Source organism: Vombatus ursinus, unplaced genomic scaffold, assembly GCF_900497805.2.
Source record: "Vombatus ursinus unplaced genomic scaffold, bare-nosed wombat genome assembly UNPS02014797.1, whole genome shotgun sequence".
NCBI lineage: Eukaryota > Metazoa > Chordata > Mammalia > Diprotodontia > Vombatidae > Vombatus > Vombatus ursinus.
Window position 1 is genome coordinate 16,273,243 of NW_020954575.1, and position 14,864 is coordinate 16,288,106.

The window sequence follows — 14,864 nt, forward strand, 5'->3', positions numbered from 1 at the left end:
AGGGCCCCACTTGAGGACCTAGAGGACCACATATGGCCTCGAGGCTGAAGGTTCCCCACCCCTGATCTAATCCAACTCCTTTATTTTACAGTTGAGGATACTGAGTTCCAAAGAGCTAAAGTGACTTGTCCAAGGTCACAGGGGCAGTAAGGAGTAGAGCCTGGATTCAAATCCAGATCTTCCATAGAGAGATGGATGGATAGATAGAAAGGTAAATAGATAGATAGATAGATGGAATAATAGGTTAACAGATAGATGGATGGATAGATAGAACATTTATTAAGTGCTTACTGCATACTAGGCACCGTGCTAAGCTCTAAATCCAGTGATCTTTCCACTGTACAACATGATACAGTAATTAGAGAGTGTGCTTTGGAGTCTGGAAGACCCAAGTTCAAATCCCCGCTTCTGACATTGACTTTGTGTCTGTGAACAAGTCACTTTCCCTCTTAGTGCCCTAGGTAACTCTCTAAGATTTTCAGTGTCAGAGAAGGTGCTGACCTTCATTGGTAGAGGAAATTTCCCCATCTGGAAGTTCCCTTTATCAATAAAGTCATAGATCCAGTCCCCATCCTCTTTCCACTATACAACACTGCCTCTCAATCTTTTCCCTGGGGATCCATTTCTATTCCTTTAATGGCAGCTCTCTTATTCCAATCTCCTGGGCTAGAAACTCCACTAATCCTTGATGCTTTCCCTTTTTTTGTGACCAATATTCAACATATGTTTATGTACACATGCCACACATGTGTGTATGCATGTGTGAATAACCATTGAGCTACCCATACATACATCCCTCTCTATCTCTGTCTGTCTCTGTCTCTGTCTCCCTCTTATCTCTCTTAGCCTCCCTCTCTCCCTCCCCTTCCCATATGCACAAAGTACTATCTCCAAATCGTCACTGGACTTAACTGGCATTGAGTTCTGCCAGTTCTTTTGAAATGTCCCTGAGGGGCAGGTAGGTGGCGAAGTGGATAGAGTACCGACCCTGGATTCAGGAGGACCTGAGTTCAAATGCAGCCTCAGACACATAGCACTTACTATAGCTGTGTGACCCTGGGCAAGTCACTTAACCCTATAGCCTAGGGGGGGAAAAAAAAGAAAAAGAAATGTCCCTGAAATTCAACTCTCCTCATCTCATGCCTGGATACTGCAACAGTTCTTAGCTGAACTCTCTGCCACTGGTCTTTTTTATTTATTAATATATTCCACACATAGCTAACAAACTAAATTCCCTAAAATATTACTTCTGTCCTGCTATTTTCCTCTTCAAGATTCTGCAGTAGCTCCCTACTGCTGATCACGTCAGTCCAGAAACTCCAAAGCTCTCTGCCTGGCAGAGTACCATGGCAGTTGCAAGAGAAATAAAAGCAACTTTCTACCTCTTCCAGGACTTAAGTCCACTGCTCTGCACACAGAAAGTACTTAATTAATGCTGACTACATTAAATGGAAGGCTAGCCTTTGCTAATAAAAATCATCATTGAGTCTATGAGCTTATCACAGACCTAGAGTTGGAAGGGACCTCGGAGGGCATCTAGGCCACCTTCGGATTTCAGTGATAAGAGAACTGAGGCCCAAGGAGGTCAAGTGACTTGCCTGAGCTCGCATGTAATGTGTATCAGAGGCGAGATCTGAACTGGGTCCTCTGACTCCAGGCATTGTGCTAAGTACATAGCAGGTGATTAATAAATGTTTACTGACTGGCTGACTCACTGACTCCAGAACAGGGCTCTTTCCACCGTTCCACGCTACCTTTCCATCTCTTTAAACTGTGACATTATGTCCATGCCATCCTAATGATTTAACTAGATCTTGCCTTATGTTTTCTCCTTGTTTTATGGATTTAAGTGACTTTTTCCCCAAATGGCCTTCAAGGCCAGGGACCATGCTTTCTACTTCCTTGGTATTCCCCACCATGCTTAGAATAGTGCTGGGGACCATCAATACAGAGAGATCCATCCTGGACCCAGTCATGAAAGCCTCTTTTCCTTCCTCCTAACCATGGCAGCTGCGATCTCCTCAGGACTGTCTCCATCCAAGTCGAATCGGAAGGTCACCATCTTGCTGTTGTGTGTCTGCAACTGACACTCAACGACTCGATCATTCTGGTCCGACACCTTTGGATACAGAGTCAGTGTGGGATGGAGGTCACTGCCCTAGCCCCTACGTGATAGTGACCAAACTTGGGGAAAGAGAAGGGCAGGTCACACCATAAAACCAGATCACAGAAACCAGGATGGGGGAATAGGTCCTCATTTCCATCTATGATCTGCATTCCTGCCCCTTTCCATCATCCCTCCCATTGTTCCCTCCTGGTCCTTCCCATGGTATTCCCAGAGTCTAGTTGTCCTGTCACCCCTTTCTCACGCTGGTAACACGTAGGCGGGATCGAGGTCTACGCTTTGGGCTTCTCCCAGGGGGTCTCCTCATTCTTCCTGGACCTTCTCCTACATCACTGAGTCCCGATGCTGCATCTGAAGTATAACTGGAGAAAGGGGAGGAAGTAGAAGAAGGAAGAGGAAAGCTGTGGGCACACTTATCCCAATTCCTTCCTCCAACCACATCCCAAGACCTACTCCATCCATCCTAATCTAGAACATACCTATCCCCAGGGGAGAAGTCACTGGCTGGACCAGATCGGGGAATGGATAAGGCAAAGGCCTGAAAGTACATGAGGTCAATCAGAAGAAATTAGATAGACTTTTCCCACTGACATTCTGTGATTCTGGGTTTTGGGGGTCACAGTCAAAGATCCTAACATCCTAGAAAATTGGATCAGGAACAGATGAAGTCAAGGGTAGTGAAGTTCCAAGGAGGTATAGCCAGGGATCATCAGGTAAGAAAAAGAGAACATCTAGGCTCATGGGGTTATGAGTCACAGGAAGATGAGTCAGAGATTTAAACCACTAGCGTCCCCTTCCCCCAATTTAGCCTCTCTCACCGAAGGCAGGCAGATCTGAGGATCAGCAGGGCTGGATGGTTCTCTTCCATGAGGCTGGAGCACTGGGTCTGAAGTTTCAATGAAGCCAGAGGAGCTAATGTAACCATCAGTCTCACAATCCGCTGCAGGAGAGAGATGAAGGGAGGGGGAATTAGAAAGAGCCAAGAGAAGGGTGCTGGACAAAGAAGGAGTAAGCCTGAGTGGTAAAGAGCTCCAAAGGCAGTTCCATTTCTTCCTTCCCAGAGACAGCAATAGGGTTAGAAGCAGGAAGAATCTCTCCCACCCAGGTGGGGAGACTGTTCTACAGAGGGTTGTTAGGAGGTGTTACAAGTTCAGCCCCAGCAAAGGTTGGGAGGAGGGGGCTGCCTAATACCAGGGATCAGGGGTGACTTACAAGTGGTAGAGGAGTAGCTGGCGTGACGGAAAAGGAATGGCTGGTGCTGATCCGCCTCAGGTTCCTCAGGTTCAGGGGGAAAGGGAGCTTCGGGACCAGGAGCTGTGGGGGCAACCACTGGAGGTGGTCCTGGGGGTGCTGGGAGTGGCTCTGTCTCCCGAGCTCTACGAAGCTTCTCTCTTTTTCGTTGAATGGCAGCGACTCTTTCTCTAACAGCTCTAGCTACAGGCTGGTAATCTGCTTCACAGACTAGTCCCAGGGCCACCTGATGAGAAAGAAAATAACAATGCATACCTAGAGACAAGTTTACATACAGACAGATACAGAAACATGGACCTCCAGCCATCATTCCTCAGAAGCAGATATTCATGTTGTACAAATTTCTGATTGCACTTGATGTAGAAAGTACCACTGGGGGTGGGAGTGGGTTAGGGTGGGGTGGGCAGTGTGATGGGTTTGATTTTTATATCAAATCATCTGGCCTGGAGAAACACCTTTTACATACAAATGGTGAAATAAATGTTGCTACTGTATATTTAACAGCTTAAAAAAAAAAAAAGAAGAAATGAATGAGAAGATCCAGATCTCTCAACTTCGATTTCCCTACCAAGGATGCAGTCTTAATTGAGCATGGGGAAGGAATATTATTCAAATCAAAGAATATGCTTAGATTCCCCCTTTAACCTGGACTTTTCCTAGATTAGTGTCATCCACCTCCTCCTAGCTTCCCTCCCTCTATTGAGTGGAACCAACTTCCTCTCCTTCATTCTCCTCTCTACTTCCCATCATCCACATTTTCTTTATTTCTCTCCCCACCTTGCCCCTCCTTCCATACAGTAATACTACCCCAACACATATCTCCTCCCTTGTCCTTAAGGTCCAGTCCTCTCACCATTTCCTGGGCCACTTCCTCAGCCGCATCCCTTCCCAGCTGGAATAAAAACTCAATGGCCTGGTTGTCTCGAGGACGGCCAACCCTCCTGGCATCTTCCATTCGCAACCACAACTTCAGCCCCTGCTTTTCCCCATCATCCTCCTCTGCCAGTTCCACATGTACACCTCGCTCTTCTCGAAAGAAGGCATGGGCCAGGAGATCCTGGATGGTGAACCTAGAAATGGAGCAGGTCAGATTAGTTGAGGGCCAATATGGTGTTCTCCTTTCTCTCCCCCACCCCTACATCCTCATCTTCCCCTATTTCCATACCCCAACCTCCATGTCTCCCACAATTCCATTTCCAGGCCCCACCTCTCATTCTTATCTGTGCGGATACAGCCTTCTATTATCTCCTTCAGCTCTGGTACCTTCACTTTGTGAAAACTATTAGGCTTCGTGCCCTGGGCAGAAGAAGAGAAGGGACCTAGACTTAGTGCATGTCCAACCTCAGAGCCAGACAAGATACCCATTTGAGGTTTTCTTGACAGATACTGGTATTTCCTTCTCGAGATCATTTTACAGATGAAGAAACTGAGGCAAACAGGGTTAAAGTGACTTGCCCAAAGTCATACAGCTAAGTGTCTGAGGTCGAATTTGAACTCAGGTCCTCCTGACTCCAAGGCCAGTACCCTAACCACTGCACCACCTAGCTGCCCACCCACTGTCTCCTAAATTGTCTCACAAATTGTGGAATGGAGGACAGTGGCAATAAAGTTAAACCCTTGTCTTCCCAGAAAAAAAAAGTATTTCTTTGTCCAGGTATATGTATTAAAAATCAGGCAGCAAAGAGACTGGAAGCACTGAAATCAGCGATTGGGAGATCCTTTCCTCCCATTTCCTCACCGAAGTGACCTTGCGATAGATTTGGGCAGCATTCTGACACTCAGAATAAGGATACTCAGAAGTGGCCATCTCCAACATGCACATGCCAAATGCATATACATCCACTGCCTCATCGTATTTCTCCTCGTACATCTCAGGTGCCATGAACTCCGGGGTTCCTAGGTGGGGGCAAAATGGGGATCAACCGGTGGTTCCTATATTCTCCATGGCCGCCTGGTAGAGGAATTTCAACCAGGGCAAGAACTAGATTGCGTGGGCTGGGATAGGAACATGTTGGGAATGAGGAGAGAGGAACTCTAGGACAAGACTGATCCCCACATCTGTATCTGGGCTGGGCTGGCTTGTGTCTCCCTCTTTTAGTCATATCCCGGATTTAGATTCTCTCTGCATTCGGCTACACTTCCAAGGAGTTCCCAGTCGCCTTTCACCCCTCAGCTCTCAAAGGCTCCCGGGATTGGGGCATTCTGGGGCCCCTCCAGTCTTCTCTAATGCTAGAGTGAGTTAAGTGGGGAAGGGGATGTGGGAGAGAGATCGGGAAGAGTCAGGGTAGAAAGGAGTGTGGGAGCACACCGATGACACTCTTGGCAAAGGAGGTGCGCTTCAGTGTGGCTAGGCCAAGGTCCCCGATCTTGACTGAGCCAGTGGGCCCCGTAATAAAGACGTTATCGCACTTGAGGTCCCGGTGCAAGATAGGGGGGTCCCGGGAGTGCAGGAAGTGCAGCCCACGCAGGATCTGTCGGCTCCAGCGCTGAAGGACCCGAGGCTTCATTTCACGGAATCGCCTCAAGTATCTGGGAGGAGAAAAGAGGGCGTGAGCATGGAGATAGGAGAGTATAGTGAGGGACCACCTAAGGGTACAAGACTGGAGCACTGGACTTTGGAGAGGTCTTTTTGGAGTCCTCCATCTCCTCCATCGGGTGTCCCTGAGCATACTCCCGCCCTCTTCCCTGAGCCCTGCTGGCCCATGGTTCCAGAACTCACGTCTTGAGCGTGCCCGAAGTCATAAGTTCTGTGACTAGTACAATGCAGACTTGGCCCTTCAGCACAGATTTCCACGAGTCGTAGAAGCGGACGATATTGGGGTGCTGCAGCCCTTTCAACATCTCCACCTCTTCGGAGAAACGCTGCCTCTCTGTCCGGGACAGTTTCCGAGTCTAGGGGTGGGGGAGGGGGTAGTGAATGGTAATACGAAACCCAACGCCCAAAGGGTGTCCTTCAGATCCCTAGAATGCCTGGATAAGGGGTAGCAACTAAGTGTGGGGTCCTCTTCCGGGCAAGGGGGGGGCAAAAGAGCCTGAGATGAACAGAATGGGGGAGGCTGTAGGGGATAGGACTTGAGGAGGCAGGTCTGGAGACTCCCGGAGGTCTGGGTTCTGGGGGTGGGGAGGGGCTGGGTCGGGGGCGGGTGGGGCTCTTGCCCAATAGGCTCCCGGGCCCCGGCCCCACCCGGCCCGCCCTCTCCCGTTTTGGCTCCAAGGACGCACCCGACGCGGTACTCGGACCCCCACAGACGAACACAAGCGCCTTTATGTGGTACGGTCCAGGGGCCTAGAGTTCAATGCAGTCTTTGTGCCCGACTCCGGTGGTGGGAGTGGGAGGGGGCGACCTGGGGCCCGAAGGGGAACCGGAGGGGAAGCACGTTGGAGGAAAAGTGGGAGAGAGGGGCAGAAGAGGAAAGGTAGAACGAGAAGAACTGGGTAGACAAGAGTCAAAGGCAGGACTAGAGAGAGGAGTGCAAAGATTCTAGGTTTCTTGGAGCCTGAGCCCCTGCCTCTCCCCCTGACCTACCCTCCACCATTCGCCCCACGTCTCTCCTCCCTCATCTCCACCCCCCTCATTTTGGCCGCCTCTCTCCTCCTGGCCCAGGTCCCAGGGCGCGGCGTTGGCAGGAGTGAGGGACCCTCCTGGTGCCAGGACCCGAGGGGAGGGACCCTTCCCTCAAGGTGCCCACTCCGCCCCGGCCTCCTCCCCCACAGTCTCATTGAGGGATCCGGGGCTAAGTAGCCTTTCAGGACCCAGAACTGGGAACTACAGCTGATTCTATTTTTCAAGCCTGTAGTGAAGTCTGAAAGGGAACTCGGGGAGGAGGGAGACGTGAATGATTTCACACCCCTTCCAGCACTCACGATCTTCAGCCCAGACCCACACCTGAGGGTTGGGGACGACAATGGGACGAAGAAAGAATTGAGGAATCAGGTGTTCCGACGCCTAACCCAGGACATAGGATCTCTGTTCTTGCTTTCTCGCCGAAGGCTCCAAGGATCTTTTGGGGGGAAACTTCCCTGATTCCATGCTGCCACAGAAGCAGTCTTAGGGTGGCGGGCTCTAGGCGTTCCCATATAGTCCCTCTTTTCCTTCACTACCCCGAAACGCCCCCCCCCCGAAAGACTGGTCTTTCCGAGGTCCAACTAAATCCCCTGCGTTGAGAAGACCCTGTCCCAAGGGCTTGGGCTTCTCCCCCTGCACCCATGACCTCCAGTGACCTTTAGGGAGGGCGCTGAGGAGAAGGGATCCAGGGCTGGTCTCCCTTTGGTTGGAGTGAGAGGAAGAGTAAGCAAATAACCCCTGAGGTCAACCCCAACCCACTGTGTCTGGACAGGTCTGGCCAGCAATGGGGATCAGGGACCAAGCTCTCCTCTGATCCTTCGTCTTGACCTAAGGCTGAGGTGGAAATCAAGCGGATCCTGCTAAGGGACAAGCAGTCCCCACTGCACGTTACCCGTCTGTTTTTCTCAGTGGGATTCTCTATGGTATGACTAGAGTGATCGGACCAGCAGTCCAGTCAACGCAGACCAATTGGGACATGTGGGTAGATGGAGACAGGGAGGCAAACTTGGGATTCTGCCTGCTGCGTCCCCTCTATCCAGGAAGATCTCACAGGAAGGGTCCCCGGATTGGAAGCGATTTTCTACCTTCCTCTGGACGCTGCCACAGCTCAAGTGACACCCCCACGCCCACCCACCTCTCACCTGCAGCTCACACCAAGCGACCTCCACCGTAGTATCCGTGTCCAAACCCCTGTAGACAGTCTTAAAGGAACCACGTCCGATTTCGATGTCGAACTTAAGATAGCGGCCGTCCGGGGACGTGGCCACAGCCTGCGTCTCCGTATCTTCCTTCTCCTCCTGCTCTCGTAGCCTCTCAGGCGCCACCCCACCGGGGCTCTGCAGCATCTCCCCAAAACCCAGGCCTCCCCCCGATCCTGAGAGTTCCGGACGCCCTAGCTCTCCTGGCTTCCCTGCAGGACCCACGCTTGGTGCACCTTCCGCCTGCTCCCCGAAGCTAGGTTGTACGGACTTGGGGGAACCCGGACTACTTAAATCCGGAGGGCCCGGGGGATCAGGGAGGGGCGGGGCGGGCTCAGACCAAGTGCTCAGGAACCCCAGGTCCACCGAACTGCGGCGGCTGAAACGCGTGGAGCGTGGTCGGAGCTCCCCTTTTCCGGAGAAGCGACGCATCCGCCGGGGCGCCGGACCGAGGCGGGGAACCCCGGCAGGAGCGGGAGGCGGCGGGGACTTCAACGCCAGGTCCGCCTCAGTCTGAGACATTGGAACAGGGGTCTCCGGAGCAGGGGGGGACAGCATGAGGAAGGAAAGGATCTGATGGCACCGCAGGCCAGGAGCCAAAGGTAGCAGGACTCTGCTCTTTGGGGTCTGGGTCTAGAGAACTGCGCTAGCTCGGAGAGACTCACTGGGGTTTGAGCTCAAGCTTCTGCAATAAGGCTCCAGCCCCGACCCCCAGCTCTCCTGCTCTGAAGCTCCGCCTCCTCCACTCTGGCCCTACCCACAGGCCCCTCAGTTGGGGGGCTCCCTCCCTAACCCCCGCCTATTCTCCACCCCTCCTCCCGCCCACCCCTGGCTGCCCCTTCGGGGTTTCTGTGCTCTCGCATTCCCCCAGCGCAAGCCAGGAAAGATTTTGTTATAGATGCTGCTAAACCTGCTTCATTTCATACTCCACCTCCTGAGACCCGCTCCCGTCTCATCACTCAAAGCTATTAGCCCTCCCCCTCACAGACGACCACTTCTCTCCATTTCCCCCCCCCCAGAAGTAAAACTCTTGTCCTGAACAGAGAGGTTCTTCTCCGCCATACAAGGAGCTAGCACTCCAGCCTAAACGAGAGGAGGAAATGTGAGTAGCTCTTGGTTCCAGGGTGGGGGTAAGGCTGCCACCCGCCTGATAAGGCAACCCTACCTTCGTCCACTAACCGGCCGGAGTAGTTCCAGCGGCGAAAGCAAAGGCAGAGGGCACAAGGACTACAGAACGCCTGGGTTTCTCTTCCACGACCCCGCCCCCTTTGGTCACTTTGCTGTTTGCTCCAACTGAGGAGCTATGCTGTCGGGACACGCCTCTCCATCACCCACTCCAGTACTGAGAGCTCCGTCTCCACCCTCCCCCCTCCGGCCCCCAACCTGGACCAGTTGGCTATCCTGCAGCCATCTGCGCTTTCCTGTTTGACCACCTCTCCAATAAAGCAAAGTTCAAATCCGCCCTAACCCTTTTGCTTCCGCCTACAAAAGAGAGCCCCACCCTATGTTTAGGACCTGTAGGGGAAAAAAGAGGGACTGTCACTGCAGCGTAGCTAGAATCATTAGTGTTTCTTCAAGTTGCAAGGTCCTTCTTGTAATGCTGACCAACAAAACATTAACAGCTAAATCCTAGTGGAAGGGTCTAGAATTAGTTTGGAGAAAACTGATCCTGAAATTCCCTATGGACATTTTAAAGACCACAGGACTCTTCTCTTCCTCACCTTAGATGCCCCCAAATCTCTATGCTAAGATTCACCAGTTCACAAACCACTCTCATCATCCTCAGTTCCAGTCCCCACTTTCCCACACAAACAGTCACCCGGACAAAGACACTGAGAGCTGAACAATCCAGCTTTAATAACATAGATCAGAGCCATACCTGGCACTTTGCTGCCAGTTCTCCCTCTCTGATCTACTATTCCTCTGATGCCCTGTGGGCTGCCTGCAGCCAGGTCCTCCATGTAACCCCTAATCCTCTTTAGAGGATCCAGGCTAAACCTGAGGGGAGAAGTCAGTAGGTGCTGTGTACTTGTAGATATGTGTGACTATGTTTTGTGAGTTTACTGACCCTGGATCAGCCAAAGTCTGGAATAAGGGAGTAGAAAGATTAAGGAGAAAGGAGGCACATCTTTTCTCTCTGGGGCTATTACCTCAACCCACTCATGGAGCAGAACAGTGGGGTAACAGAGGAATTCTCTTCCAAATTCTCCCATGGGTCTCCCAACCCACAAGTGGGGGGAAGTTGAAAAGTTCTTTAAGTTACATTTGGGTATAAGCTCCAATCTGTGGGGACAGAGCCTATCTCCTTCAGAAAATTAAGGAAGGGGTAGAGTAACGGGTCCACTAAAAGAACTTGACCCCTCGACCATCACTGACTGTGATGATCTCAGCCTTGTGCTCCAGCTGTAGGGCCTGCAGAGCTCGAAGAAGTGTGGCCTCATCCAGCCCATGGAACTCTGTGGAGAAAGCAGAGGTGTAAGGGGATCCCACCTCTCCACATATGTACTGGGAATCTGAAGCTCTAAAACACTGGAGGAGAAATGAACAGGGTCATTTTGAGTTGATGACTGGTACAGGCTGCTGAACTAAGATGCCTGGTGAGTTAGACATAAGACTCCACCTAGCATTTCAGTACCTGGCACAGGAGGAGCAAAGGGTGAACCCCAATCACCTTGCATCTAAGCTAGAGACGGTATATCCTAAGGCTATACAGGTTCCAGGATACTACCAGGACAGCCAACTCTCCTGGTCATGGAGGATGGATCAGGGAGGAGGTGGGCAAGATGACCGGTGACATAAGGTGCCAAAGGCAAGGCAGTACAGGTCATGACATGTATACCTCCATATACACACAGCAGTCTGGTTTCTGACAGAACCTTGGGCTTTCCCCACTCTGGGTTGTTGTGTGGCCTTGACCGCTATGCAGAACAGCAGTATTCCAAAGGTGGAAGCAAGCAGGGCCTTGAAAGATGGGGACTGCAGCCAAGAGCTGTCAATTCTGCTACTGATCTAGAAGCTGGTTCTATGGAGAAGTGATTCTAAGGATCTAGGTGAAGGATGAGTTTTTAGGGAAAGGGATGAGATGATTCAGAAACCAAAATGAAACCTAATTCTTGACTAGACAGAAGCTAAAATACCTGAAAAGTTAGGTTGTCCCTTCCCCGCAACTCACCTCAGCTGATGTCAGGAGGGGATGAGGAACCATTATTATCCTCTGTCTCCCCAAACACACACAGACACAGAGACACAGACACAGACACACACACCCACACACTCAGGGGTCAAGATTATGAGATGGATAACAAAACAGGGAATAGGAAATACAGGATTCAAACTGGGAGGGAAATTAAAGATATTACCCTCATCCTCTGTGTCATCTCCACTGGTTAGTTCATAAAAGGTAAATACAGAGTTGTTCTGGCCACTCTGTGAAACCTGTGGATGTAGAAAATGAGGGCTAAGTGGGACCCACAAGGTCCTAGGGTTGTCACCTCATTGATTCCTCCCCTCTAATCCAAGAATCAGGTACCAGAGCTGATTTTAGCCTCAGAGAAAGAGTGCCTGAGTAGCCACATTCCCTAAGGGAAGCTATATTTACATACATACACAGCATTAAAACCACAACTTCTCACGTACCTATGAGTGGCCTCTTGTCCTGCCTAGGTCCCTATTCAGGAAAGAGGTGGTGGCTGGATGTCGTTGTACATGTCATCTTGCTACTAATGCTGCTTCCCTTTTTGGAGGAGTTGGGTTTTGTGGCTGGAAGTTTCAGGAGAGCCTGTTCTGACTCTACAATGGCTCAAAGAAATTCACTGGCATTCTGTGAGTCTGAGGTAGACCCTATGAGTATGTGTGTGAAGAAGAGGCCTCAAGTTATTTTTTTGCCCTTTCCTCATTTATCTCCTGTGGTCAGAGCCTCCGGCCAACAAAGCAGCCAGCGGTTCCCCCCACTGTGCTCTGAAAATATGGCCTTGCCCAGCCCATTGACTCTTGGTGGTGAGAAGAGAAAGAAAGGGAAGCTTTACTCAGTCAGAGAAACTGAGGCATAAGGAAAGGCTTGCCCGAGATGCAGCTTTCTTCTATAACCCATTCCCAAAGTGCTTGGTATGGAGATCTGCACACACAGCGCTGAACCCCAATTCCTTTCTACCCCCAAGGTGAGGTGCTTTTTCTGTACTGATGAGTCTCACCCACTGGTAGATGAGCTTCCCCCATTCTTCTGGTCTCCGCCACATGATCAAGAAGCTGGACTTGTTCTTATCCAGCCACTCCAGGTTCCCTGGAAAGCAATCATGCATGGGAAAGTTGCTAAGAGGGTTAATGAGGTGGAAAAGAGTGGAGGAGGCTCTACTTTCAGGACACTGAGAGATTAACTCCCTCCCACACCCAGCTCCCATTCCAAATCCACTGTGGCCTTCACCAAAGAATGTTCCTACCTTTTAATTCATGCCATAGTTACTTACTTCCTACTTCCACACACTAGGTATAAAGAGGATGACTAAGAAAACCCCACTTTTAGAGGCAGATGGAAGGCTGTGAAACAAAGAAGCCTACCTATTAGTGTGCCAGTCACACTGGGCTCTGCTGCCATGGAAAGGAAGGAAAGGAGAGGTAAAAGAGAGACAAGGACCAAGGAGAAGAGGGAAGACACAAGGGGATCTATACTCAAAGGTAAAATTATCATGGAAGAGACTGTACAAGGACTGAGGACTGGGACCTACCTTTCTTCCTCAGTTCCTCCAACACAATCTGGATAGATTCCATGGGGAGCTTCCCTGACTCAGGGTTAAGGGAATAACAGAGACCGGGGAAGTGGAGCAAATTATAAATTCAAACCCAAAAGAAAACAAAACCCCAGAGATAGTTCCATGCTGAGCCACCACACACAATACTTAGAATATCCAAACGAGATCTGGATTGATATCTCTGGAGACTGAAGGAGGGGAGAAGAGCTTATATTTACTTTGAACACATTTTTCTATTTACTTATATATATCCAAGTTATTTTCAGCAATGGAATGTAAACTCCTCAAATGCAGGAGTTATTTTCTTTCTTTCTCTAGCATCCAGCACAGTGCCTTTTGTTATAGGAAGAATAGGCTATAGGAATAACATAATTTCTTGGCCTCTGTCTTTGTCATTCTAAATTGTTTTTCCCAGATGCTCTAGGGATGAACCAGAGAACCCAGGGTCTGTCCAAAGTGGGCCCAGAGCTCTGTGGCGCATTTACAGGGCCAAAACAGGTTAATCTCCTTTTCTTGCTAAAGGTCAACTTGGTCTTGAACTTGCTTGTCCTGTATTACTAGGCCAGTCACCCCACCAACAACAAAACAGTCAAGAAGGACAGGAAAAAAAAAAAAAAGAAAACACAAACCCTAACCCTGCATATCACTACTGTGCACATCAGAAATCTGAGAACCTCCAGTGTTGGAAGGAACCTCAGAGGCCCAGCCTTAGTTCAAACACCAGTCTCTTCTACAACATCTTAGACAAGCAGTCACCCAGGTATCACTAATGGGGAAACTCACCACCTCTTCCTCACTAAAAAGTCTGTCCTGAGATAAGTCTAAATCTGAAACTTGGTTCCAACCCAAGGGTATTGGGAGGAGGGGGGTGTCAGTGTCTCGTGTTGGGACAGGAAAAGGGGAGCCGGATGCATTAAGGGAGGATACTCTGCAGCTTGTTGTTGTTGAAAAGAGGGCTTTCTTGTGCCTCCATCACCGTCATGCTGGACTGTCGGTGCAGGCGGCAGAAGGACAAGACCAGGGAGCACCAGGCCGCCAGCTGCTTCTGCCGGGTGTCCACGTTTGGCTGTAACCTGGGGAAGCGAGACCAGGGCGTCCGAGGAGGATGGGGAGGAATCAGGGCTGGGATGGGCACACGGGAAGTGACTGAGGCAGGGGCAGGGGAGCGTTCGAGGGGCTGGGAGAGGTGAGTGGTGGGGAGGCACGCGCAGGGCAAGGGGAGGGAGAGGCGAAAGCAGTGGGGGATGGGGGCGGCGTGCACAGCGAGGAGGTGGGGAGGGGGCCATGGGAAGAGGAGAGGGGGAAACCGCTCGGAGCAGGGGAAGGGAGAGACCCTACAAGGCAGGAGGAGGGGAGAATGGAAGAGAACGCTTGGGGTCAGCTAAGGGGTCACCAGGGTCCTTGTCCTCTCCACCCGGGGGGAGGGGCGTCCGAATTTACGCTCCTCAGCCGGTGAGGTGGAGGGCACGGCGGGCGACTTTAGGAGGAAGTGGGGAGGGGAAGTCCCTCAAAAAGGTGCGGGGGTGGTCCCTAAGCGGGTCCAAGGCTCACGTGAAGAAGGGAGGGAAGCGGTACTGCCACGGCCACTCGAAACTAGTCGCCATCGTCACCCAGGGAAACCGGAATCCTGCTGAACTAGCTTCCGGGATCCGGCACAGCACTTCCGGAACCGAGCTCAATCGAAAGGTTCCTGGCACTTTGAGATCCTCGCGGGCTGGACGGCGCTGAACCAGTGAGACGGGGCGAAAGCGCGCGCCCGTGCCGCGTCAGGGTGCGGAAGATGGGTGGTCCCGGGAACTCTTAGGGACCTAACTGTGTGTATCCAAGGAGCCAAGCCACGTGTCCCGGGAGCCGTCTGGGTCCCCAAACCCTAGAGCTGAGAGGGACCCCCTGAGGCGATGTAGCTTATTTCACAGATGAGGAAACTGAGGCCCACAAAGAAGTCAGTCAGTCAACTGGCCTTTATGAAGTGCCTGCTA

The 14,864-nt window shown here is 51.2% G+C and overlaps 2 protein-coding genes across 6 annotated transcripts in view; both read right to left on the reverse strand.

The window, feature by feature from the left end:
- WNK4 (WNK lysine deficient protein kinase 4) overlaps window positions 1–8,923 on the reverse strand; it is a 14,292-nt gene extending 5,369 nt beyond the window's left edge. For 3 of the 5 annotated variants that reach the window (XM_027870617.1, XM_027870620.1, XM_027870616.1), the window contains exons 1-11: window positions 8,084–8,923; window positions 6,096–6,268; window positions 5,685–5,905; window positions 5,115–5,272; window positions 4,584–4,672; window positions 4,230–4,446; window positions 3,338–3,602; window positions 2,944–3,065; window positions 2,605–2,663; window positions 2,370–2,526; window positions 2,003–2,119 (exon numbers count right to left, since the gene is read on the reverse strand). In XM_027870617.1, the coding sequence (XP_027726418.1) occupies window positions 2,003–2,119; window positions 2,370–2,526; window positions 2,605–2,663; window positions 2,944–3,065; window positions 3,338–3,602; window positions 4,230–4,446; window positions 4,584–4,672; window positions 5,115–5,272; window positions 5,685–5,905; window positions 6,096–6,268; window positions 8,084–8,698 (2,193 nt within the window). In that variant the 5' untranslated portion in view covers window positions 8,699–8,923. The remainder of the gene's footprint in view (window positions 1–2,002; window positions 2,120–2,369; window positions 2,527–2,604; window positions 2,664–2,943; window positions 3,066–3,337; window positions 3,603–4,229; window positions 4,447–4,583; window positions 4,673–5,114; window positions 5,273–5,684; window positions 5,906–6,095; window positions 6,269–8,083) is intronic. The other 2 variants (XM_027870621.1, XM_027870619.1) reach the window with 1 other exon arrangement.
- A 1,050-nt stretch (window positions 8,924–9,973) lies between these two features.
- Window positions 9,974–14,806, reverse strand: VPS25 (vacuolar protein sorting 25 homolog). Its single transcript, XM_027870645.1, has 6 exons — window positions 14,437–14,806; window positions 13,813–13,958; window positions 12,862–12,915; window positions 12,331–12,419; window positions 11,500–11,575; window positions 9,974–10,596 (listed from the first exon to the last, which is right to left on the reverse strand). Exons 1-6 carry the CDS (start codon window positions 14,487–14,489, stop codon window positions 10,484–10,486), a joined length of 531 nt encoding a protein of 176 aa, XP_027726446.1. The 5' UTR covers window positions 14,490–14,806; the 3' UTR covers window positions 9,974–10,483.
- Window positions 14,807–14,864: the final 58 nt, after the last annotated feature.